This window comes from Pavona decussata, unplaced genomic scaffold, assembly GCF_977016875.1.
Source record: "Pavona decussata unplaced genomic scaffold, jaPavDecu1.1 SCAFFOLD_83, whole genome shotgun sequence".
Taxonomy (NCBI): Eukaryota; Metazoa; Cnidaria; class Anthozoa; order Scleractinia; family Agariciidae; genus Pavona; species Pavona decussata.
Window position 1 is genome coordinate 246519 of NW_028145501.1, and position 25447 is coordinate 271965.

General features: G+C 37.3%; 2 protein-coding genes across 4 annotated transcripts; one reads left to right on the forward strand and one right to left on the reverse strand.

Moving 5' to 3' along the window:
* The first annotated feature begins 2673 nt into the window (after window positions 1-2673).
* On the forward strand, window positions 2674-5331 carry LOC146475680 (coiled-coil domain-containing protein 77-like). Its single transcript, XM_085115383.1, has 4 exons — window positions 2674-2925; window positions 3024-3369; window positions 3961-4679; window positions 4757-5331. The coding sequence occupies exons 1-4, from the start codon at window positions 2704-2706 to the stop codon at window positions 4904-4906; spliced, it is 1437 nt and encodes a 478-aa protein (XP_084971509.1). The 5' UTR covers window positions 2674-2703; the 3' UTR covers window positions 4907-5331.
* Window positions 5332-5877: 546 nt separating this feature from the next.
* On the reverse strand, window positions 5878-25310 carry LOC146475681 (uncharacterized). 3 transcript variants are annotated; one of them, XM_085115382.1, is made up of 18 exons: window positions 24938-25310; window positions 20690-21618; window positions 19647-19827; window positions 18023-18184; window positions 17483-17564; window positions 17132-17164; window positions 16479-16641; window positions 15052-15116; window positions 14816-14899; window positions 14186-14305; window positions 13715-13823; window positions 13169-13212; window positions 12702-12779; window positions 12435-12462; window positions 11469-11684; window positions 10736-10800; window positions 9705-9825; window positions 9121-9262 (listed from the first exon to the last, which is right to left on the reverse strand). In XM_085115382.1, exons 1-18 carry the CDS (start codon window positions 25186-25188, stop codon window positions 9255-9257), a joined length of 2739 nt encoding a protein of 912 aa, XP_084971508.1. In that variant the 5' UTR covers window positions 25189-25310; the 3' UTR covers window positions 9121-9254. The 3 variants fall into 3 exon arrangements, with proteins under 3 accessions (XP_084971507.1, XP_084971506.1, XP_084971508.1); XM_085115381.1 differs by lacking the exon at window positions 9705-9825 and having other exon boundaries at window positions 5878-9262; window positions 20690-21615; window positions 24938-25309; XM_085115380.1 differs by lacking the exon at window positions 9705-9825 and having other exon boundaries at window positions 5878-9262; window positions 24938-25309.
* Window positions 25311-25447: the final 137 nt, after the last annotated feature.

Genomic DNA, 25447 nt, shown 5'->3' on the forward strand with positions numbered 1-25447 from the left:
GTAGATGTCTACATTTAAAATGTAACTATACAAGACTAGTGTCTAACTAGAAAACTATATGGCTTACTTAGGCACTAAGCATTTCCACCTTAGATATTTATATTTAGTTAGTCTTATTAATACCAATAAAACTTTAAATTAACTAAATATACATACATAATATTAATATCACGTTTTAAGGAAATGTGAAATAAAGTATTGTATTGTATTATTGTATATAAAAGGGTAGGGATTTCACGGGCTGAAGTATAGAAAAGGACATGGAAAATTGTCAACAAATCAAACAACAAACTTGTAAATCAACTAATCTAACCTATATGATTGAATACCTGAAATGAAAAAACATTACGCAGGAGAAACTAAACACATGCTTCGTGAACGATTTAACTCCACAGATAAGCCACTAACTGAATCTTACTCAGAATCTCTCTAACTGAATGTCACAGTAGCAGTTCCAACGCATTTCAACCTGTTGGGTCCGTCAACGCTGCAGTGTGTTACAGAAATCAGGTTAATTCATCTGGAACTGAAGCAGAGTGAGTAATCTTTTTTTATATCTTGTACACTGGTAAAAATTCATCAGGTCTAAAAAGGTACAGAAGTATAAAATGTTAATATCTAAGTCTAAAATACATCATATAAATAGTATATGCTAATTACAATATTAAAATTTACTTATCCTAATAAAAAGCTGTTTTCTATGAATCCCGTGCCTTATTTTTTCCTGTAGCGTTTGTTCAAAAGTGTTTTGAAATTACTCAGAGATTCTGCTTGAGGAAGACTATTCCATAGGACAGCACCACTGTAGTTAGAACTACTTTCGAAAGTAGTTTTTGCGTGGGAGTGGAATGGCTAGTTTATTTTCAGAATCTCGGAAAGTATAAGAAGTAGTCATGGATTTGGACCCTAGGTATTCTGGGGAAAGGCCTTATTGAGAGACTTAAAAACCGTTATCATGGCTTTTTGTATGGCACTGAGTGCTGAGATATTCCCAGTTTAACCTTTCAAACAGCTGAGAAGCATCAGTGTCATAATTTGACAAAGTTAGGGCCCGTGCTGTACAATTTTGGAGCTTTTGAAGTTTGTCAGCTAATTTTATGCCACAGTTTCTCCAGACAACGCTGCAATAAGCTAAACAACAATGCATCCCGCCTACGAAAAGCGAGGGAGGCTTAACTCATAAGGGAGCCGAAAACTTGGTCGCCAGACGTTCGTGGAGAAACGCAACGAACGTTAGTGCTGCTAGAATCCTAACCTCATCTACCTTTGACACCAATACCGAATACCTTTTTCAAGTGTTGAGTTGGAGAAAGCTTGAATCCCAGAGCCAGATAGACGAAAAGCTTACATGGTGTAAAAGTCGATCTAAATTTGTCGAGCGATCGAAGCACCATTTAATTTTAAACACGTTAATAGGGAACTTAAAAGGGAGCTTTAGCAACGACAACAGCGACGGCAACGAGAACGTCAAAAAAGCAAAACAAAAACTCTGCACGTGCATTACACTTTTTGAGACATTTCTTTGCCGTCACTGCACGGACGTGAAATTTGCTGATGGGACGCTTTTATAGAGGACGTAAACACAGTGACGGTGAATTTTTCTTTCTCAGTTCCAAACTTGGGTGCGGACTCAAAGTCAAAGAATTCAACATGTTCAACTTCAAAAAATTTTACCTACATTTGACAGTTGAAGAGAGTTGGAATATATGCGACGACGTTTGAAAAAACGCAAATTCATTTTAATAATGACGTTTACACTGCCGTCGCCGTCGTCGTTGCTAAAGCTCCCTAAAAAACGCACGTGCAGCGTGCAGAGCGATTGTTTTTGCTAATTAAACCCATTGTTTGGTGGCGTTGCCGTTGTTACCACCTTCCACGTGAGGACAAAACAGTTGTTGTCAGAAATCGTACCGTGGTCAAAAACACCTCACCCTTCTCGGAATCCCGACTGGAACTCAATTTGACTCTTGTTCCCATTGTTGACCGCTCAATGTGGTCTCCCGTACATGTCCGCACGGACTCCGAGCAGCAATTTTGAATTGTAGAGCTGTTATCCATAAGTCTCAAAAATGATATAGGGTATGTGCGTTTGGTTTTGCGACTCAAACTTTATTCGCACTTGCCAGTTTTAGAAGAAGGTTAGTGTTGTAGTGGTACATGTATAATTAATGTATGGGGCTGTGCGGAAATCTTTGCAAACTTTTGTATGTGAAGTGAAGTGAGATAGGGGAAGACATGAATTTCACGGGAGAATTTTAGGCAGTTTGCAAACGAGTTGTATGTTGAAACTCGCTCTTCCATTTATTTAAGCCAAATTGTTTATGAACATATACACGTGTCACACGTGTATAGTTTTGGAATGACTCAAAATTGTACGAAAGAGCATTTTAACCAAATATAATGTAGACAACAATAACATGATGTTTTATTTTCCCGAGCGCACAATGATGCCGCAATGATGCTGCATTTATTTTTGCATTTTTCCTTTTGCTCTGCAAAAATTAAGCGTCCTTGAATTGCATTTTAAGTTCTTATTGCGGGCAAAAGTTAATCCAAAACAATTCAACAAGATTCGAGAAAACACGTAGGTAAGGCTAGCTTTCCAAAATGACTATTCCCGTTTTCTTTCTTTCTTTGTTTTCTTGCATTCTTTTGTTTTTCTTCATTTTTCGAGCCGCTGCATGTGACCCAGCGGCTTTCCGCATGAAAGTTCGTTTCACCGCCATATTCAAAATGGCGGCCGTATCCCCAGATCCAAACCATCGCAGAGAATCGCCTTTACCGACAGTAAACGAACGATTGGGGCATCTAAAACCTTCCAGGGAGCTGTTAGAATATTACAGGAGGAAAATAGCGGAATACGATGGCGAGTACGAGGAAATGGTCCGTAAACTGGAGCTTTATAAATGCACCTACGAAGAACAGGTAACCATGATCTACCGCTTCCTTATTTAGCTTCACAATTTATCAATTCTTTTTGTCCACGTTACCTAGATCTTTTTGAATTTTTCTGGAACTTTTAGCATAAAACCCAGTGGGAATTGCGACAGCGAGAAGAAGAAATCGCTGAATTGCAGAAAGCTCTAAGTGACATGCAAGTCTACCTCTTTCAAGAAAGAGAACATGTCTTGAGATTGTACGCAGAAAATGACAGACTGAAAATCCGTGAGCTTGACGATCGCAAAAAGATCCAGCAGTTGCTGAGCCTTTCAAAGACCACAGCACCCGAAATAACCTATTTCCACCATCAGCCTCCGGCAAAGGCGATAGTCACTCAACATAAACCCAGGGACAAAGACAATGCATATGATGGTCGAACTGCTGGGAAAAAGCCCCTCACAGGGCGCGGACCAGGAGGACACAAGAGAGGTATGCCCCTCTTACCCAGCTTCAGCATAAATAGTTCCTCTAGTCTTAAGACCCATCTCAAATTTATACCCCTGTGCACCCATTCCCACACCCCCTCACAATAAAAGATGTTAACAACATCCACCTGTCATGGAAAGTAGACAATCAGTTAAGCTCTCAACAGATAAAGCACAGGTTCATTGGGGGCATTGCATCTGAAGCTAAGTCAGTCTGCTTGCAGGGTGATAGAGGGGAGAACTTGGTGCCTGCTTTTTTTCCCAAGAAACCAGGTGCCAGTTTGTTAAGACAAAATTCCTTTTAATGCTGAGGTACCAATCGCCCCAGCACATGCACCTAATAAATTATATGAAGTGGTACATAATCAGAAATTCAGTTGGTGCTGTTCCAATTATTAGCATTTAGTGCAGAGATTTAGTAGTACCTAATTCCAGTTTATTGGGCTTGTGACTGGAAAAGGTAACAATTGGTAAATTTTGAATACAGGGTCAAAAACTATATGTTTACCTGGATGATTCTTGCCTTCAGCGGATATGTGAAAGTTGTCAAAAACTTACTAACTTGTTTTCTTACTTCTTGTTTTTTCATGTGAAGACTCCACTGGAAATCTCCGTCCAGTTAAGAATGCGGCTGAAACCGAAGACAACCAAACTCTTTTGCTTCAGATAGAGTCACTGCAAGCTCAACTAGAAGAACAAACCAAGCTTGCTAAGGAACAGGTTGATGCTTTGTTAGAAGATCGACGAGTGCACATGGAGGAACAACAAGCACAAAGGGAGAGAGATTCAGACAAGATTAAAATGATGCAGGAAAAGTTGCGGAAAACACATGATCTACTTTATGACAGCACAAAGGATTTTCTTGAGCTTAAATATGAGATAAGAGCTAATGAAAGGCACTGGATGGTAGAACGAGACAGATTAGTCCAGGAAATTGAGCACTTAAGAGAGCAGTTGGACTTGTCTGGTGCCAGCGTGTTAGAAGTATCCGGTGAAGTTGTGGAACCTCGTCAAGCACAGCTTATTGCTGTACAGTCATTAAGACATCAACTTGAACAGTCGCAGAAACTTGCTGAAATGTACAGAGAGCAGTGTATTGGTCTTGAGGATGAGCTTGCAAGAATTAGGGAGCGAACTGATGTTAGCGAGGACATTTTCAAGGAGCGAACTGAGAAAATGAGTAAGAGGTTGACTCTGATGAATACTAGATATGAAAACTTGGAAAAAAGAAGGGCTTTGGAGGTGGAAGGTTTTAAAACTGACATCAAGATGCTTAGAGACAAGCTAAAGAATGTTGAAAAACAGCTGTTCAAGGTAAGAATGTTACTTGCTTTTGATTTAATGCTCATTTTGGCAAGGAGATCTGAGTTTCTTTGATTGTTTATTTGCAGGTTACAGTTAGTATGGGAGATGATTATGATGAAGAAGTGCTCAAGAATGTGCGGAAAACTGCGGGAAGATCAAAGAAACTTGTAGGCGAGCTTCACAACCTGAAAGCCAAGATTTATTCTTTAGAGAATGATGTCAGGCATATGGGATGAAAAAGTCATGGTTTATTCAACCTACTTGTAGTTAATAGCGACTATTCATTTATTTTATTATAATTGCATGCAACTGTTCAAAAGAGCAAATACCTTTTAATTGCATGACTCAAGGTTAAGTTGCAATTAATTACTGCAACAGCAACCTTATGTTTATTTTGCTCATCATAACCATGCATTAAGACTATATTGCATCTTTCTTACAAGGCATTGCGAATAATTAATCAATGTATACTTTTCCAAAGCATTCTTGCAACAGATAAAATGTGAAGTTGAATATTGTTATACTGATTTCACCAGTCATTTAAAAGTATCTACCCTTCAAAGGAAGAATCCAAAAATCAAAACGAGACTCAATCCAACAGACAAATTTTGAAGCAAGGCTTATGTCTCAGGCACTCAAGAGCTTGGTTGGAGCACTTGATCTAGCTAGTAGAAAGTGGTTCTACTTGTGTGAAACTTGTCTTGCAACAGAAGTTTGAAAAAGTTTCACGAAACTGACCATTTTACACAGTGCAATGCCTGCTGAAACTTTTTTTGCAGCCTAAAAGTTTCAACGTGTAACGGCGGCTTAAGTAGCGCGGTGGTTGATGGGCTTGTCACGTATTTGTTATCCATGACAAATGTGACAAGCCCAAAGAGTGTCAGTGTAGGGGGCTACCTCTTTTTTTCCACATAATATCCAGTCTTAGCAGAACAGATTTCAAGGCCCAAGATTCACAAATGCTCCTCTTGTAGCAAGCCCCTCAATTTAGACATTCTGTTTGTGAATGCTGGATTTGAGGAATCAAGGGTATCTCACATTTTATAAGTTAACTAGCTTCCTGCTATCAAAATCAGATTAAGCTGCTGTCAGTCATTCATGTGTGGGTCACTGAGGCCCTGAGGGCAAGTGATGCACTCAGGATAGCAGGAGTGCTTATGGTTTTGCATTTTTTAAATGTTACATAGTTACATAATAGTAGACAACAAAACTTTCAAAGCCTTTATTGAGTTAAAAACCCAAATTTACTCATTAACCCTATGACAACATAGGTGCACAATTTCTGCAGCTAAATAAATCTTACTCCTAAATATAATATGACGATCCTCATTAATTATTTACAAGTTTAAAATAGAAGATCCATGCAAAAATAGATTGCCATCAATGGCGCAATTTCGTAATCCTCTGTAATCTAATTTTTAATCTAATACGTACATGTAACTGGATAAAATGTTTGAATTTTTTTGTTACTGCAAAACAGTCCCAATGAATCTGGGTGAATAATACTTGTAAGAATGACTGATGGTTTAACTGTGGATGTTTGCAACAAACTGATGAGTTGCGTTTACTGATGGACAAAATCATGAAGTCTGTGTGCTGTCAACTTGTAGTTAATATGTTATTTATCATCCACTGATTTAACCCTTCAAACCCAACGGCAATCAAGATCAAAGTTCTCCTTGTAATGTTACTGAATGATCAGTGATAAAGATCACGAGAATGGTTACAGGGAATAGTTGGACCATTGATGAAATAAAATCTATGTTAAAACAACTTTTCCTCCTACCTAGTTGCATTTATACTAGAGAACTTCAGATCTAAGTATGAGTTCAAGATTGAGTAAGAGCACCTCAAACTGTTTCTCTTCTTCCGATTGTTTACAACAAATAGGGAGACTCTAGAAAAAAAGATTGATATGACAAATGGCTATCTCGAGAGCGTGTTTCATCAGATATCCAAACACTGAGAAGTAGGTTGAAAAAACGAGGTGCAACCGAGTTTTTGTAAACAACTTCGAGGTGTTTGGATATCTGATGAAACACGCTTTTGAGTGTTTGATATGGCTTCTAAAATGATCAATTATTCTTGGAGAAATTCAAGGCTAAAGTTGGCAAAATTTTGTGGTAATTTGGATCACATATCCAAACCACGGTCACGGTAGTGATTTTCTTTGTTTTCTTTTGATGAGTTATTAATGAGTTTGAGAAGAGTTCATCCTCAATCTTGAGACCAGTGAAGAGAATTTGTATGTTGATATATTTGGGGTTGGAAGGGTTGAATACAAGCAGCTACTTTTTAAACCCTTTGAAAAAGGAAATTCATTCAAAATTATGGAGCTACAATGAAGGTTAACCCTTAGTGCATTGGCCCTTTAAGCCCTAACAGTGATCCGCATCAAATTTCTCCTTGTAATATCAATGCTTATTCAACCCCTGAGGTCATGAGAATTAAGGATATGATCACCCAAGGTGAATTTTCTTGATATTTTAATAACTTCTCCCCAGTACTTTTATGAGAAAACTATGGGGACAGGATATAGAGAATTTGTTCTTTGATATTAGGGGTAAAAGTGCTAAACATGATTCACAGATGGCTCAAGGCCATCCCACTCTCTCTCTCTCCTCTCAGAGGTAACAAGAAGGCTGGTGATCTGATGAGTGACCTAGATCATCTGATATTCATGTTGTGGTTGGCTTATCTATAATGGTTGTATTACATGAACAGCCTGTCAATGAACTCGAATGCCCGCTCTTGTTCAACCATCCTTGGAAGATCAATAAAAAAATAGATAGCAAATTATGCAAGCATCCCAGATGCTTCAGGAAGAAAATTATTAAATTTATTATTATTATTATTATTATTATTATTATTATTATTATTATTAAGATCCAGCCATTTCGCTGTGTTATATAAATGATGACAGTCTTTAAATAATACCCCAGATATTGTGTAAACTCCGAGATGACAACACAGAATAGAGATGTTAGAATTTTCTATACTGTGGCAACACTGCAGTCATTCTCAAGTACAATTCCACAGATGCTGGCCCATTTTCAGTCCCAACGGTCACTTCTTTATTTAATGGGTACCCAGACCATAAAATTGAACTACAAGTGCGAGCACAAATATTCAAACCTGGCACCCTCGCCCCCTCCCCCCTATCCCACCTGCACCACCACCCCACCCCATCCCACCCTAGTCTTTCCCTATAGCCTTCTCTGACTAACAATCAGCAAAGAGGAGTAAGAACTTTGGGAATGTGACTGTTTTCAGAAATTTGTTGTGTAGACTCAACTCAAGTTAGTATCTACAGCTTTTCTTTCCATTATTTCTTCTTGAAAACTAATTAGAGAATAGCTGACGTTAACAATGAAAAATGCTTGATGTGCATGGTCCAGTAACCTTTGTGACTGCCAATAATACTACAAAAGAATTGGCTAATTGTTAAATAACATGGAGTCTACTGCCTATAAATCAATCCTGTAAGTTATTTACAGTTACCGTGAGCCTCTTCCAAAGTGAGGCTGAATGCAAAGTTTTTTTCACACATAAAGACTTGTACACCTTTCCTTAGAAAAGTGTACATGAATGTGTATACCCTTGGTAATGAATACAGAGTAGTGTACGAGTATGGTCTCCAGACTAAATTCTTAGGATAATGGCTAAACTAGTAATCCCTGTTGTACTGATTTTATTCCCTGCCCCAGTGCAAATAAAAGCCAAAACTTAAAATATAAATAAGGAACAATATTGCAAAGATGTTACAAACTGGTCAACATGTTATTCCACAAATAACCACTGGTACTGTTATGCCATATTTCCTCAAATAAGCGCCCTTGGAGTTTATTTCAAACTTTGTATTTTGCTTTTTCAACAGAAATAAACTAACTTGAATTTTGAACAATAAAAAGCATCCATGGCAGTGAATGTAGAGTATGTTACGCCATCTTGTTTAAACTTCATGAATGCACTGTTTCTAATTACTTTTTGTACATCAGTGATGGCTTATTGTTAATTCTGTTTTTAAAAGACACCATGGGTAGGTGGGGGGCATTTAAGGGAGAGTGCATAAGCTGGGTTGGGCACATAATCAAGGAAATTTGTAGCATTGACAAAAAATAATAATAATCATGGTAGAGGGGAGGGAGGTTTATTTTGAACAGAACTCTCGTTGAATGTAAATCACCCCCCTCCCCCACAAAATTAACAAGCGACTGTTCCCTCCCCCAACAAATCTAAAATGCTCTTCACTACTTTCCACCACATCCTTAGCCAATCCCAACCCCTCATTCTGTTTTCAGCGTAAGAGTCCTACTCACTTTACAACAATTTACGATTGAAATCTAAACAAGCCAAACAAATTCCATGAAATAGTAATTCTGAATAATTATGATACTCTTAGAGGATCCTTATCATGACGGAGTTGAGTACTTTCTTTCTACAGGAGCAGCAATAGGACTCATTTTCGGTGATGGTCGTCTTGATATGCTTTTGTTCGTACTGTGTCTGTTGCGCCATTTTCCAAAAAGTCCTTTTCGATTAAGGGATGACTGAGAACCAAGCAGATCCCCTGACAGTGTCTGATCAGAATCCTACAAAAGAAATAAACCAATAAATTTCAAATAAAGGGGGCCTAAAGAGAACATTTCCTAAGTTTTAGTTGCAATATTAGTAAGATCTAATCCCATTACCATATGAGAGGTATTTGATATTAAATATTAGAAAGTCAAAGAAAATTATTATTTTTATCAGTTAAAATATTATTGAATAATTAAGTAAGGCTTCTTGATTAGAAAAGAATATTTAACTACAAGAAGCTAAAGACAAAGAAAGTATCCAATCTCCCACAAGTTTCCTGTAGCTCAGTGGTAGAGTGTCCGAACTAGTAAACAGAAGGTCTTAGGTTCGACTCCTGATAGGAGCGCTCAAATTTCCTTTTTTCCGAGTATGCCTGTGTCACTCACCGAATAATACATCACTCTAATAATTAGGATTGTTTGTTTTTTGCTGTTCTATCCAGCATCCCATACTCACTGACAGAATGCAGAAATATTCTAGTCTTGCTCTCCTTGGATTCTGATTTTTTTCTCTTCCCCTTGTCCCGTTTTGTCTTGCCGCCTTGTTTTTCAACCTTTTGAGGAATTGTGTCTGAGAACTGTTTTTGTATTAAAGGGTTAGTACAAGGGTTAGTATATAAGGTTACACATTAACTGGAGTGGTTACCATTAAAAGTAGATTGACAATCATTTATTATTTATTAATATGTAACAGTTATTACATAATTTTTGTGAGAAGATAACTTTGTCCCAAGACAGCCTCAGTTATGTCACTCATTTCTACCTTTGATTTCTTGGCTTTAAACACTTACAGATGACTATTCAATAGTGCTACTGTTAAACCTCTTACAGGTCAGTGGACGTGCTTGGAATCGCATTCCAGTTTGACGTAAATGTTGTGTTATTTTGTGAAAGTGACAATGGTTAATGGCTTAGAAAAGTTCTCTAAAGACTACTGGTAAACATGCAAGCACACTATCACTATCACTGATTACAAAAAACCTTAAAGGCTTAACAGTTGACTGCTGATCGGTTAACTCAGTTGGGAGAGCTCCACACAGCTGTGTGGGAGGTCGTGGGTTCAAACCCCAGCCGGCCCAATACTCAGTGGCTTTAAATAACTCAGGAGAAAGTGCTGCCTTTGTAATGACACCTGCACACAGTTAGACTTTCTAGTGTTCTCAGATAAGAACAATAAGGTCCTGTTGCAGAACACTTGTTTGTAATAATCTGTGGGACGTTTAAAAACCCACACACTGTTTGAAAAGAGTAGGACACCACGATGTAGTGGTCTATCTCTATCTCTGAATTCATCTGTCTTTCACATTCATGCATAGGTTGGTTGGGTGGGTGGGTGAGATCAAACTATGGACTGACAGCGGCTGCTAGTGGCGTCTTTACATGTTGTTGCCTGATCTCACCACACTGAAGAATAGTTTAACCACCATGAGACTATGTGATATATGTGGTATATATATTACTATCACCATTAACAGTTAACAGTCTTACCCCTTCAGTGAAAGCACTGTCAAGAGATGAAATACTACTGCTTTTCTTGAGCTCAGATGTAAATTCTAGAAACCCAACATTCAATAAATTTCATAATAAATTAAATTTGTTAAATATAAACATGAGGCATTACTTTGTTAAGGGCTTTTTTGATCCAGTTGCAATTTAGAATGATAGGAACTCACAACAAACTCGACCAGTATAATACTGAAACAGGTACCGCTGGTGGGAAAAATTATCACCAACAAAGTTGCCACAAATGGTTAGGTTAGCCTTTAGGTGTGTATTTTACGTGTATTTTGTATGGTTTGGGGGTAAAACAAAGTGAGTCAGTAATTAATACTGAATAAAATTTTTCTTGTCTTAAGCAAAAGGATAACATTCCCTGCAACCAAAGTGCTTGGTTATGTTTTGTTTGTTTGTTTGTTCTACTCTGAATAAACACCATCTTCTGAGAAAAATAGTTAAAAGAGAAGCAATAATATTACATGTGACAGCATAGTATTTAGAGAGGGAAGGATAGAAACTACATCACACACAGTTGGCTTTCAATAATCTAATAAATTATTAGATCCCTTATCCAGATTTCATTGGAATTTGGAAATTTTGTTTTCTTGGAGAGAGGAAAACAAGAGAACATTATAAGAGAAAAATCATCATGTAATGCAAAGTCTGGAATTGAACTTGGGACATGTTTGAAGGGCTTGTAGTGAGAGAGAGTAGTATCACTTACCGCCACTTTCATTGATATTTAACAGTGAACTGGATAGCTGCTTGGATCCCAACAGACCAACTGTATTCAGGGACTCCATTGAACTTGCACTGTCAATCAAACTGATTGTGTCAGGGGATGGTTTCTTTAATTTCTTTGGTAGTGTCAGTGATGCACGGTTGAGATCCATCCCTGATCTGTTGAATCTTGCACCGAGGTGCTTCTGCTTCTCTGTGGCTGTTAAATAAGTGCACTGCAATTAATTTCCCCATGACAAGAACATTACATACAGTATACAGTCTGAGCCTGTACCAGTGGTGTGTGTCGGTTCATGATTGGGTGAAGTTTTTCTTAAAAAAGGTGTTGATAAATTAAATTTTAATAATGAGCCACTTGAAGAGTATCAGCCTTCTGTCCAATGCGACCATTAATAATAAATACTGGTTGCAAATTGATTGAGCTAAGTTTAACATTCAGGTCTCAAAACAACTTTTTATTTTTCAGAATGCTGCCAAAAGCACATGGTCAAGCAAGTAACCTGACCTAAGTACAATATTACGCAAACTGCAATGCAGGAATTGTGCAGGGATACCATCATACTGAGGAGTACCAGTCACCAGTCTAACATGAACATAGATCTGGGAAAAAGTAGTTCTTTACAACATGACTGTTGCGAAGTAACTTAAAGGAACTGAGGTGTACGAGTGGTTTTTCTCAAGCTACTAGCCAGGTGAGTACTAGGTAAGTCCTTAAAAGGATAATTGTTGATGAGTACAGTTTGAGAAGATATTTGGAATATCACACTCAGACTAAATTTGTCTTCATCTAGTTAGTTTTACTGTCAGTGTAATCATTATTAAATCATATACAGATGGTGTAATGTTGTAAATAACTGACAGAACTAATTTTTAAATTAAGTCATGGGAAATTTTTGCTATATGGCTTAGGGTGTAACCCTACAGGCATCAATACTAAAATCAAACTTACTTATTCTGTCACTTTCCATTTCATTTGTCTGTAAAGCAAACAGAAAAACATGTTCATGTTTGATTATGAGGCATAACAGACCACTCCAAAGTTTCTAATTTCCAAGGAAACAGATTCCATGGAAAAGATTTCATAAACTACATTAGTTAGTTGCTACTGTACATTGCTAAACAGCGTCTTAAATTCTAGCTTAATTTGAAAAGTAGAGAATAAAATGGTACCTTACTGAAAACTGAGTCTAAATTACTAAAAAAAAAGTTTACCAACCTCTTCTATGGAATCCAGAAGTTCATCAAAGAACACCTTTCTTGTTTGTTCATCCTTTGCATTAAAGAAAGCCAGAACCTGAAAAAAATATGTTAATTGGTTAATATTAAGTGGCAAACCACAACCTCCCTTGTTCACTTCATAAAGATTGATACATACAAGTGGACAAGTCCCTTCAATTCAAAGCAGTTTGAATTTGTGGGACAAGTTGCATAATTTTGTCCCTGTGACAGGAAAATGGGTAGTTCACAGGAACTTGTCAGCTTGTGTGCTGACCTTTATAACAAATCATGCCAGATCACAAGCTGTCTCAGTGGTCTTCAAAAGCTCTTGTATGACAGTGATATATGTCAATAGTCTACAGCTATTGACCAATCAAAGTCAATGCATCAGAAGCAATTGCCTGCCTTCTGCATGTCTCCTTATATTTTTGTGTTATAGTGAAGTATATGCTGCTTGTTACCTACCCTGCTATCCAGTTTAGAGTAAATCTCAATTCCAAACTGGTAGTCTGTGAATCAAAGAAAAAACAAACCTGATGAAATGTGTTCAAATAAACCATGACCCTATTCAGGGTCATAACCTATATAATTTGTGAAGTATTGTTACCGCTTTTGTATCATCAGACTATATTTTTTTAGCAGCTCTGTTTGGATTACACTGTAAAGCCACAAGTTATTGTACTGTACTGGAAAACTGCAGGTTTTGAGTCCTCTGTTGCAATGATCAGTATGTTGTACATGCCTGAGAAATTTACATCTACAACACTCAACACTCATCCAGGGCTCCTTTTGATAACAGAGTCAGTTTTGACTCTCACTGGATCATCCAGACATAAATAAATATAGGTGTATGTATAGATCTGTAATGTCAAGCTGTCACCAAGACAGTGTACTCAGCTGTGGCAGCTGTTTTCATTTACTGACAATAGTTGCATGTAATAACACATGTAGCAATGCATTTTATAATTTACTCACACTGTTATGTACAAAGAGGACTGTTTGGGAACTTACAGTCATTAGAGAATGTGGTAACCTTCAGACCACACAGAGAGAAAGAATCCTTGTAGCTATAATAATGAATTCCTTCTCCCCGACCAGCTTTACCACGCTCCTTAGCAACCTGGAAACAATGTAAAAAATGTACATTATCCACATAATCATTTAGGAGCTGGGAGGGGGGGGGGGGGGGGGTCACTGAGGGTCTCTGTCAAATTTTAGTTTAATTTGTGGTTTCTCTGTCTGAAATAATATTTGGGGAAGAGCCTTGTTGCTGCTCCAGATAACAGAGGGGTCCCCAACAAACTTCTGACAATTTGGTGAGGTAAACATCTCCTGAATTGTTGCAATTCCCCAGGGACACCTTGGTCAACCCTGTCACAGCTTTGTGACAAGTTAGTATCAGATTTCTAATTTTAGAGATTTTAAAGGGAAAAACTCAGTTTTTGTCAGAATTTATGGTAAATCTAAATGAGAAGTACTTACAACAATCATGTCATTAAAAAGGAAGATGGTCCTTTGGTGAATCTTTTCTTTCTTGTTAGGATCACGCACATTGTACAAAGGTGTCAACACCCTAAGCTGTCTGTGAAGAACTGCCAGCGTCTTTTACAAGACAAATAAACCAATAAGATTAAATTTAGAAATACAAAAACGTCAAAGCTACAAATACTATTCTAGCAGAGCTAGAAGCATTTTTCTTTGCTTGTTCATAATTTTAAAAATGAAATAATTTAATCTAAATAAATATAACTCAGTGATTTGTACATTACACACATTGATATACATGTATACAAAATTGGTTTCAATTGACATTTACCATCTGCTGTTTGTGTGGGACAAAATCCACTGACATACTTACAAAAAAAGTAAATTAAAACCAAGTGTCATTATTTTGTATGGAAATGGTCATACTGTACATGTACCTGTCTGAGTGCATTTTAATACTAGAGATCACAGTCAGAAATCAGAAATCTGGTTGGACAATCCTGATGACCAAATGCTATTAAAACTTCCGCCCAGACATTTATCATTTAAACAGATAAACTAAACAAAACGAGAAACTAATTAAAACAAACATTGCGTTAAAGAAACTGTTAGTTAAAAATGACTTACCGTCCAAGGTGATTTTGTTCCCACAATTTTCTTGCTGAGTTTCTGAACTACACTGACATGATCCTTACCCGTAACAAATGCTTTCTGTAAAATAGTAACAATCGCAAAATTTCATGTTAAAACCTCAAATCATTCTGTACATTTTAGAAGATTATTAATTCAATACAGTTCAATATACTCTCTTCTTCCTCTTCCAAGCTAACTTAATCAAATAATTAGCATAAATAAGATGATACCTTTTTTATTCTGTTGTAGATTTCTAACAGGCTTTCCTGGGGAAAATCTCCACCATTGTTTGTACCTGTGACAAATTTAAAAATCAAGATGTTTTAGACGTTGTTGAACACTGGCATATTTTTATAACCTGCTGATGTTAAGTTCCTTTATTTTAATCAGCACTTGACAATTGAGTAACTTAACCATTTAAGTCTCAATAGTGATCAGATTCTAATTTCTCCTTACAATATCACCGCTTGATTAAACATTCAGATCAGGAGAATAAAGGACATGATCACCAAAGATAACATGCATTGATTGATCAACAAATTCTCTCAACTAGTCCCGTAATAAATATACAGAGAATAGTAGGGAGAGTATACATGTTGATATTAGGAATTAAAGGTTAAGTGTTTATTTTTAGTTCCACAGCCATGATGAAATAAAGGTTGTTGGTGTCTCAAGAGCTGCCGGCCTATGAACACTCAGTTCCAAAATTTCAGTTGTTGTTAATTGATCATTTGAAAGTGGTTACAACTTGGAGTGTTTAACCCTATCCCGACCAAGAGTGCCATATGGCACAAGACGCAATTATGAGCTCAGTATTTGGTCAATTTGTGTGAAATTTGCACAACCAAAAGATCTTTGAAAGATCTATAAATTGAAGGCATAAAATCATGCCCCCCTCCTATATGAGACTCCATTTACCACCCCTCAAACTTTTGGATTTTTTTTCCTTTGTACATTAAGGGTCCAGTTGATATCTTACAACAAGCAATGCACTGAGAGCTGTACATTAAGCTATAGTTTAGGGGGATACCCAGTATGTACAACGAATAAGAAAATTTTCAATGTTTTTCTTCTTTCGTTTTGGACTTTTCTCACTCTCATATGTGACCTCCTCCTTCTCAGTTGGTATGATTTATAGCACACTCCAGAAAATACCTTTTAAATGGTATATCACATGTGGTCTCCCAGTTCATAGTTAGCAATTTAGAAAAATTCGCCATTTCCCTCGGACGGGGAAGGGTTAAGGAAGGTGTCTACTATTGTTACTGTGCGTACGTTCTGCGCATCTCATCATACGCGGTTTCCTATGGGTGTGCCTTCTAATACAGGGATATTTTTGAGCGGTTTTAAACTATTTGGTGAAAGCAGAACTTTACAAGACAGTGCTTTTGGTATCCAAAAAGAAAATTGGGGGTAGCCATGCACTTTTCAGAGAAAATAAAGCTCCAATTTGGAAAAAAAATGCCATACATTGCTTTGTATTTTACTTCTTTTTAGAATAATTGTTGCTTAATTATCTCTAAAACATGCCTGGTTTGCCCCCTAGTTTTCTTTTTGGATTTCCATAGCCCTTCCTAAGATCAGCTTTTCCCGCATAGTCATAAACTGCACAAAAATACTTCAGTATTAGTAGGCACCATCCTTAAGTTATACTTACCCCGTAAATTATTGATGAAATCTATTTCAGTCATCCTTCTCTTAACATTTGGACTGTGAAGATCAGTGTTAAGCATCACAATAGCAAAAGCTAAAATGAGGATGGCATCAACTGCACCCTGCTGTGACGATGGATTACAGCTAACATATTGCTCTGCAAACTCCTGCAAACAAAGACGAGGCAATAAGAACTTTAAAATAATAGATTTATGCGTTTATTTTTTCATTTTTTTTTTTTTATTTAAACAATATTTTGTTTGGACGTTTACTCTAAGAGCAAAAAACGTGCTCATCACGAGAGCTAGCTAAATTTATGTTGTTTACACTAATTAAAAAAAAAAAAAACATCACAGTCAAAAAGAAGCAAGACAATGTGTTTATGTCTACTAATTAGTCTCTGCCTTACAGAATTTTACCCAGAATTTCTGTTCCTGAAATCAGAATGAAAATAACAGTGCTGTCTTAAGATACCACTTGTTAAAATAAATTCCAAAATTCCAAATTTAGCAGATTTTAAGCAATCACTTCAGTCTTAAAAGAATGACATACAGTCTTAAAAGAAACCACCACATTTAGAACTTTTGAATATGCGACACAGCAGATAACTTAGTTTATAGTGCTAGACGTATACTTAAAGAGTTTGATTTTGCTCACCTGTATTAGTCTTTCAATTTTCTGAGCTTCACCCTAAAAAAACAATCAAAATAGCATTTATTTACAATATGTACATTATGAAGCCACAGTAGGGGGGGGGGGGGGGGGCGGAGGAGGTAGAAGAGAGGATGACATGTGGAAACTTGATTTAATTACCTTCCCATCCCCACCTTTGCAACAGATTTGTGCATAATTTGGACTTGAAGCAGGGGAATTAAAAAAAAAATGGTGGGATTAATTTCTGAAAGGAGCCCATTGCATGACTCTCGGTACCCAAGATAACCAAAGAGTCCAACATAAAATCTAGGTGAACCAACACATATTGAAGCAAAAAAACAGAAGATGACTTACTGGCAATATGAAATATGTCTGGTACACTCTCAATGCTTCATCAACCTCCTTCCCTGTAAAGTCCAGTGCTTGTACAAAGTACCTGTCACGTAAAGATTCATAGAGTGTGAACCAAACATGTATGGCTGCCGCTCTACATCATCATATTCTGGGACTGTTTAATATTATGCCATACTCAGAATTTTTAGATCACACTGAAAATTGTACTGTTAAGCCATGTGCAAGGGTACACTCATGTAATTTTCTCATTATCACCACAACTTAATTTATAAAAAGGTTAGAATTTCTTTTAAAGTATCCAAGATTTCCTTCACAGGTATTTAGTATCTTATCTGGTGCAGCACAGTAAGAAACTGTTGCAATTTATTCATACTTAAAGTTCAAAGCATTGTAGTTAACTGATGAATATCAAAGGTTTCACCTTAACCCATAAAAAGGACAATGGGTATTTCACTGTATGATGGGTAAGACGAAGGCTCCAAAAAATTTGACAAAGGTCATTACTCAGCACCTAACTTTTAAAGATCACAGAATACTCACTTCAACACTTCCATGTTGAATTCATTTTGTAAATTTCCAAGGTATTCTCCAAGTTTCTGTTTGCTGATGCCTGGTTCAGTCAAAAGGAACTTTGCTACCATTTCAGGGTTATCGTCCAGTACTTGATGTGTGACAAGGTAGTTTATCCCCTTCTCTGGCTTTCTGTTAAGTTATCAAAAGGGAAAAGACTTAAGAGAAAGACTGACTCTAGTCTCCCTCTTAAAGTGGTACATACAAGCTTCCTAGTCTACAAAGCCCTTGTTGATGGTAGCTCAACCTGTTGGCCCATAATATATTATAATTATACTAGTCTCCTGTTCAAATCTTCAGCCACACGTTTGTCAGTCACAATTTCAGAAATAACAGGCGTGAGAAAGATAAGTGACGAAATACGAAGGAGAAGATGGAACTGGATTGGCCATGTGCTTAGAAAGGACAGGAACGATGATTGTATGGTAGCAATGGGGTGGCAACCCGAGGGAAAGAGGAAAGTGGGGCGACCTAAAATCACGTGGAGGAGGACAGTGGAAAGAGAGTGCAGACAAGAAAGGTGGACCAGCTGGGCTGAAGCCAGGACTGCAGCAAAAGACAGGACTGGTTGGAAAACGAAAGTTGCAGCCTTATGCGCCTCATGGCGTGGAGAGAACTAACTAACTAACACGTTTGTCAGTAGCCAACTGGTAAGCCTCCTTGCCAGTTCACATTTTTAAGAAGTTTCACCTCTTTTTTTTTTGTTTGATGTACACGGCCCTACAAGCTTCTAGCTTTAAATCTAACTGCGTGTAAATAAATATATTTTTAACTTTTATCACCCGTTTATCTACAGAGTACTGTCTAAAGGTGTCCATCTTCACTATTAAGTATTTTTTTTTAAATTACACCTTGAAACAAATCCAGCTACCAGTCAGAGGGGGGACTCAAACCTGGCGCCTCCAGATTACAAGTCTGAGCCTCTAGCCACTCCACCACGCCACCTCCACTAAGAAGGGTCACTGTTATTCAGAGGGGTGTCCAAGTATCCTATCGACACTCAGATTTTTTAAAACATCCACCTAATTTTTCTCATTTACAAGAGACAAGCATCTTGGATGCCCAATTTACAATTATTTCTGGCTACGAGCGAAGGTGTCTAAATTTTTATCACTACGAATGGTCAATCCCGATTTGTAGGCACAAATCAGCTGTGGTATTAGCCCTCTTGCCCCTGAAAATGACAGTCCCCAACCCTGACACCACTCAATAAAAACAGAGACCCTGCAGATTGTACACCAGGCCCCGGTTGTTCAAAGAGTGGATAAGTCACTTTCCAGTAGATAAGATGTCAGTATTAGTTGGAAAACAATTTTGATTTGTAGCATTCTTTGAACAACTGGACCCAGCAGGTAGTCAACTCCCCCTAAATATAAGTTGTCACACACATTTGCCTTACAAAATTATATGGTAGCAACAGATTACAGCTTAAAACCAATAACCATGTATGATACAAACCACACTGACTAAAACCCACTTCATGCTATGGACAACCAGAGTTACTGAATGACAGCAAAAGTCAAACAGTTTTGTGTTTGTGTTATCACATACACAGGGGTTTGATAAAAAGAACTACATATGGTGTAGTACATACCTGTTAAAATGGTTAATACCAATCTTCGTCTCCAGCTTCTGGAGTTTCTGGGGGTTGAGTTCAAATTCTGAGTATAGGCTCAGAGTGTCCTCATCCGTGCTGACCGGACCTGATGACGCACACAGACCATCTATACTGTCCACACTGCTCAGGTCTGTTCTGGTCATTGATATCTCATCACCTTAGAAAGTTGATTGCAATGTTCAGGACTTTTCAGCTTAACAAAAACCAACTTCAGGTTATCATAAAGTTTGCAAAAAGAAGTCTTGTTATCAATCGAAAGTGAATGCTTCAAATTTGAACATTTCTTGACTGTGCAATCTTTAAAAAATTCTCATCTTACTATAGGATAGTAAACTTTGTTTTAACTAAAGGTGACAAGTAAACAGATAACCTTGTTAATATGTCGTGGTTCACATTTATCCTTGGTTTACATTTTATCTTCCCATAAATTTGTTCTTGGGTATGGTAACGTCTGATAACGAGTTTGAAATAATGGAAGAAAAATTTTAACCAAGGATAAAATTGAACCACAGCAAATAAAATCAGAAAGTTGGCACTTGTTGATAGGCTTACTACACTAATTTAGTCACATCTTACAACATTACCATTACATAAAAGGCATCGTGTTGTACATTGTATGGTATTGTATTACCAGTTAGGACATGTATATCTATGTAGCCCACGGTCTGGTAAGACTAGCCACTTTATATGTACACAGTAGATCTGTCAAATCTGGAATTTGAGTCTACATTCACTAGGATGCAATTTATCAAGTAAGTTTTGTGTACTGAAAAGAGCTAATAATCACATCCATGAATATATGCGTCATGGTTGTTTAAAATACCAGAATGGAAAAAAATGATGCCAACTGATTTTGATGTCTTTGTTTCCTTTTCATGGAAAAGTAAAAAATTAGATGTGATGTAACTGGTAAACATATGAAAATAATACATTACTCCTGGAACTATATATATTTTGTATTCCATTCATTACAAATTAGAATCCAACTCATTTGAACATAATAATAATTATTATCAAACCTGATTCATCACTCTCAATAACTGAACCATCTTCTGTGAAAGTTTCCTTGCGCGGTCTCCTCGGCAGATCTCCATTGGGAACTTTCTCACTCATCTCACAGTCTTCAAACGTATTATCAGGCAGCGTCTCGACATCATCCATAACCTCCACTTTGACGTAATGTTCTGTTTCACTAGTAACACTCCCCAGCCTTGTGTCTCTCTTTTCATCAGGCATTTCTCTTTGTTCAATCTCTGTGTCTCTGTTCCCCATTCTAGTGAATATAGATGTTAGATCTGTTGGTAACTCTTCCGTCATATACATCTGTGATTCTCCTCCAGCGAGACTGTTTATATTGTCTATAATAAGAATTGACTTGACTCTTGTATCCCCACTACGTTTCTTCTTAATTCGCAGTACTGGTGTAACTTGGCATTCAGAATTTTGTGGTTTAGGACTCGTCACTTGAGAACGGGGATCACTGTTAGACTTTGCCCTGAATGAATCCTTTCCAGGTGTGTAAGAGTGGGTCCGCATCCTTTTAAACTGCTTATCCATCCTGTATTTCCGGTAATATGACTGAATAACCCTTGCTGCTCGATGAGCCTTTTCTTTGCCTCCATACTGCCGCTCAAGAAACTTCACACTCCTGTCTTGAAGGTCAGGACTTAATTCATATTTTCTGTTAAATGATTTTTGCCGTGAAACGCTGTCACTTCTTTTGATGGTCGTTTTAAAAGTTTCCTTTCTGTCAAGTTTGGGAGTCCCTACTGGGGATCCCTGTGGTGATGTGTAATGCACAGGAATACCATTCTCTGGAGTAACAGTTATTACAGGTGACTTTAGAGGCTCAGGAGAAGAGAATACCTCAGGAGTATCCTCATTTTCTCCAACTGAAAGATTTCTCTCAGGTGTTGCCTGTGAAGTCCGTTGAGAATATTCGATTCTGCTGAAAAACATAAGTTTAGAACTTTAACAAGTATGATGAGGTCAATTCTAGTCCCATGTGACCAAAACTCTTTCTTTAGGCTGATCCTTGTTTAACCCTTCAACTGCTAATATCGAACAACAAATTCTCCTATCTTGTCCCCATACTTTTCTTATAAAAGTACTGAGGAGAAGTTTTTAAAATATTGAGAAAATTTACCTTGGGTGATCATATCTGTAATTCTCATGACCTCAGGGGGTTGAATAAGCATTGACATTACAAGGAGAAACTTGATTCTGATCACTGTTAGGGTTAAAGGGTTTAGTTGGTAGCTTTTGATTCTTTTGAAAATTCAGCAAAGCTAGGAAACAAAAAAAAATGATAAACTGAAAGAGTTGGCTCCACTCACTAAATGAATAGCTTATATGACAGAAAAATGTTGAAACTGGAAAGAGACTTGAAGATTCTATTTAATCTAAAGTACATACAAACTGGTAAAAATATCCCATTGAATAACAAGAAAGAGCAGAAACCAGTTAACACTACCACTAAAAGGCCATCAAATTTCAATGTGTTAACGAGGTGGTCATAGTTTGAATAATTAGTTCCTAATAATTATCATTATAATAGCCAGCAGAAAAGAGATCCGAAGAGAAACACTACCAGAAGAGTTTGAGCATGCATTAGAAAGTAAAACGAATATAATTAAAACTGGTTACCAATATAAATTAAAAAGATAACTTTGCCTTTTTTTGTTGATCTGTGTTTGTTTTTGTCATTTGTGTTGCCTTACATTTCAAGTGGTTGTGGTTTTTACTTAACAGGATAAATTATTTACACACAAAACAACAATTTGGGACTTCAGTTGATCCCTGTTAGATACATTAACAAGTTGGTCATATTCAGAAGAATGACCAAGCTTTTGGGTGGGTTGTTAAGAAGTGTTCATAATAAATAACAAGGTAGTCCTTTTAATAATAACAAATAATAATTTGTAAACTTATAATGCAAATTAATGAAGTGAGACTAAGGCAGGGTCCACTGCACTGCATTAATAGACAAGTGAACATTTTTTCTACATTTTTCGAATTTTTCAGATAATTTGTATCTAAATTAGATTTTATTGATGTATATTCTTTATCTGTAAAATTTGAAAGAATTTTTTCTTTTAATTTTTATAAAGAGATTGTTCTACAAAACAAATGTCTTTCCTTTTTAGTCAAAACAACTTGGCAGGATTTCCCATTTGAGTTGCATTGATTTAATTCTTATTGAGAGAATTTAGAAAGGAAATTAGAAGTTAATGTGTCACAAATTAACAGTCTTTTGAAGTGGTTATTAATTAAGCTCATGTTGAGAAAACTAGAAAAGCTAAAATATATAAATTAAAACAATTTATCCATATCCATTCAATAATGTAGAAATATACATTTAATTTTAAAAAAAATAAACATGTATAGCAGGGTTGTCGCTAAGCGCCGGCTGCCGGCGAAATTCGCCGGCTGGAAAAGAGGTCATCGCCGGCTGAATTTTGGGTGGCAAGCACTCGGTTAAAAGGCCAATGAACAGTTCTTTAGTTACCCACAAGCAATTGTTCGATTTAGAATAACATATTTTAAGTGAAAAGGTTGAATAAACTCCTGACTACCTTTAGTATCGATGCCATAAAGTAATTGAAATAAAGTCTTGTTTTGAGAACTTGTTTACCGTGTCCTCTCTCCGTTTTCTGCGTCCGCCATCTTGTCAACACGAAGCTTGGTAGCCCCCGCATTCAAGGCGTTGCGAAAGATTGGGAACGAGTTTGTTACCAGGTATTTGTGTCAGATTGGAGAAAGAAGAAGTCTTTCTCTGTAGCATGACAGAGAAAAAGAACACGAAGGAACTTCTTCGTAATGTTTTAATACATGTTTATGCTCATGAATAGCAAGAAGAACTGGGCAAACGGAGGAACAACTAAACAAACCAGCAACGTAAACAGTCTGCCGAGTGCTCGAGGGGCGAAAACGAACGAACGAGAAACCGAGTGAACGAACCCGTGAAACTGGATGAACAGCTGAACGGCCGAGTGGACAGCTCTTTTGTTTGCTGTTCTAAGCTTTTATAAGAATCGATTTTCTGATATTCTAGTGCAAACTTAAAAGCACTTATCTTTTCGGAACGAATGGAAAGCGATGTAGCTTTCGTTCTCATTACTTTAATGTTAAGTAAATGTTGAAAATCTTACGCACGTATTTTCATTTTTAATGTTAGAGTATACACGGCATTCATGAAAAACGGGTTTTAGTTAGATTAGATTAGTTGTAGTTAGGTTTTGAATTTTGTTTAGGAGAGTTAGGTTATTTCTAATTTTTCTACTCCTGATGGATTTTACCGTGTTTAAATAAAGAACTATTCAAGATCTGGTGAGCTCACCAAAACGAGAATTAAGAAAACAGCATAGCTTGACGAACTGAAGTAAAACAAAGCACTGTCTGCTCAGAAGCCAGGTCTGTCATTCTCCTTAGGGGCACAGTGAACAGACCTGGTAGAGCGTTCAAGGAACGCCAAACAACGAAAACCACACGAAGGAAATATGGAAACGTCAAAGCGAGGGAGAAAATTTTGAATAAATTCAGGGTGAATCTCTGTACCACACGTTTCAAACTGCGGCACCACAGCTGACCTTCTCTTTAATGGTTGTTTCTTTTTGCATAAAAGAGCCCCTAGATTTCACCAGAGTGCACTAAATTGAATTAAAATTTTCAAAATTTCCTGGGGAGGCCCCCCAGACCCCCCCCAATGGGAGGGGGCGACCCCCTCCCATACCTACCCCTCCGTCGGCTACGCCGACGGCAGAAGGCACTTCGCGCGTTCTTTAGCCGGCTCAATTTCTCAGCTAACCGGCAGACAAATTTCTTTGCTACAACCCTGGTATAGTCCTTTTATGTTGAGGGCAATGTACATGATCACAAAACCACAAAACAAACCATTGATTTATGACTTTTAACACAACATAATTGACACAAAAGAGCGAATCTGATGACACGTTACAACTTGCAATAATATGAAATCACTTAGCAATGCAAACATCCTCAAAAATATTAAATGTTTGAGTTGAAATTTGTTAAACCATAACAAACACATTAAACTGATGAAAGAAATCGAATTTTGACGAATAGATAAATTCAGAAATTACAAATCACAAATCAATCAGTGTGGAATTAGTAGGGGGAAACACTACGAATATAAAACTGTAAGCTGTTAAGTTTTACCACATGGAAATCGCGAGGAATGAAATAAATTGATTTCCGAATAAAAAGGTATCTAATTTCAAATCAATATTACGAACATCTTTCCTTACCTATTTTTCCCGTCCGGTGCTTTCGATCCACCAGTGTTTGCAGCCTTGGAACTATTATTCCTTTCCTTCACGATTTGCCGGCGGAGTTCCCTACGTTCCTTCTCCAATTCTCTCACAAAAGACTTTAGATTTTCGATTTCTTCTTTCTGCTCTCGAATTACTTTATCTTGCTTCCAAATGCACGCCTTCAAAGTGTCCACCAATGAGTCAACACTTGACAGGGCTTCTAAAGTTGATTGTATAGAACTCATTCTAACGCTAAGAGACTAAAAACAAGAAATCGACCAGTAGGCCTGGCATTGCATCGATGAATGATCACTTCGCTCAATCGTCCGCCATTTTGTTTACATCCGTGGGCGAGAAATCCGAAAATTCCTCTGCAAAGAGCCTACCACGTGACCATTCAATGGCCAATCGTGGTCTAGAATTCGCGGCGACGAAGAATCGGGAACTTGTTTCGGAAAATGTTCGGACGTAGTCGGAACTCCACTTCCGCATTAACTGGAGTAT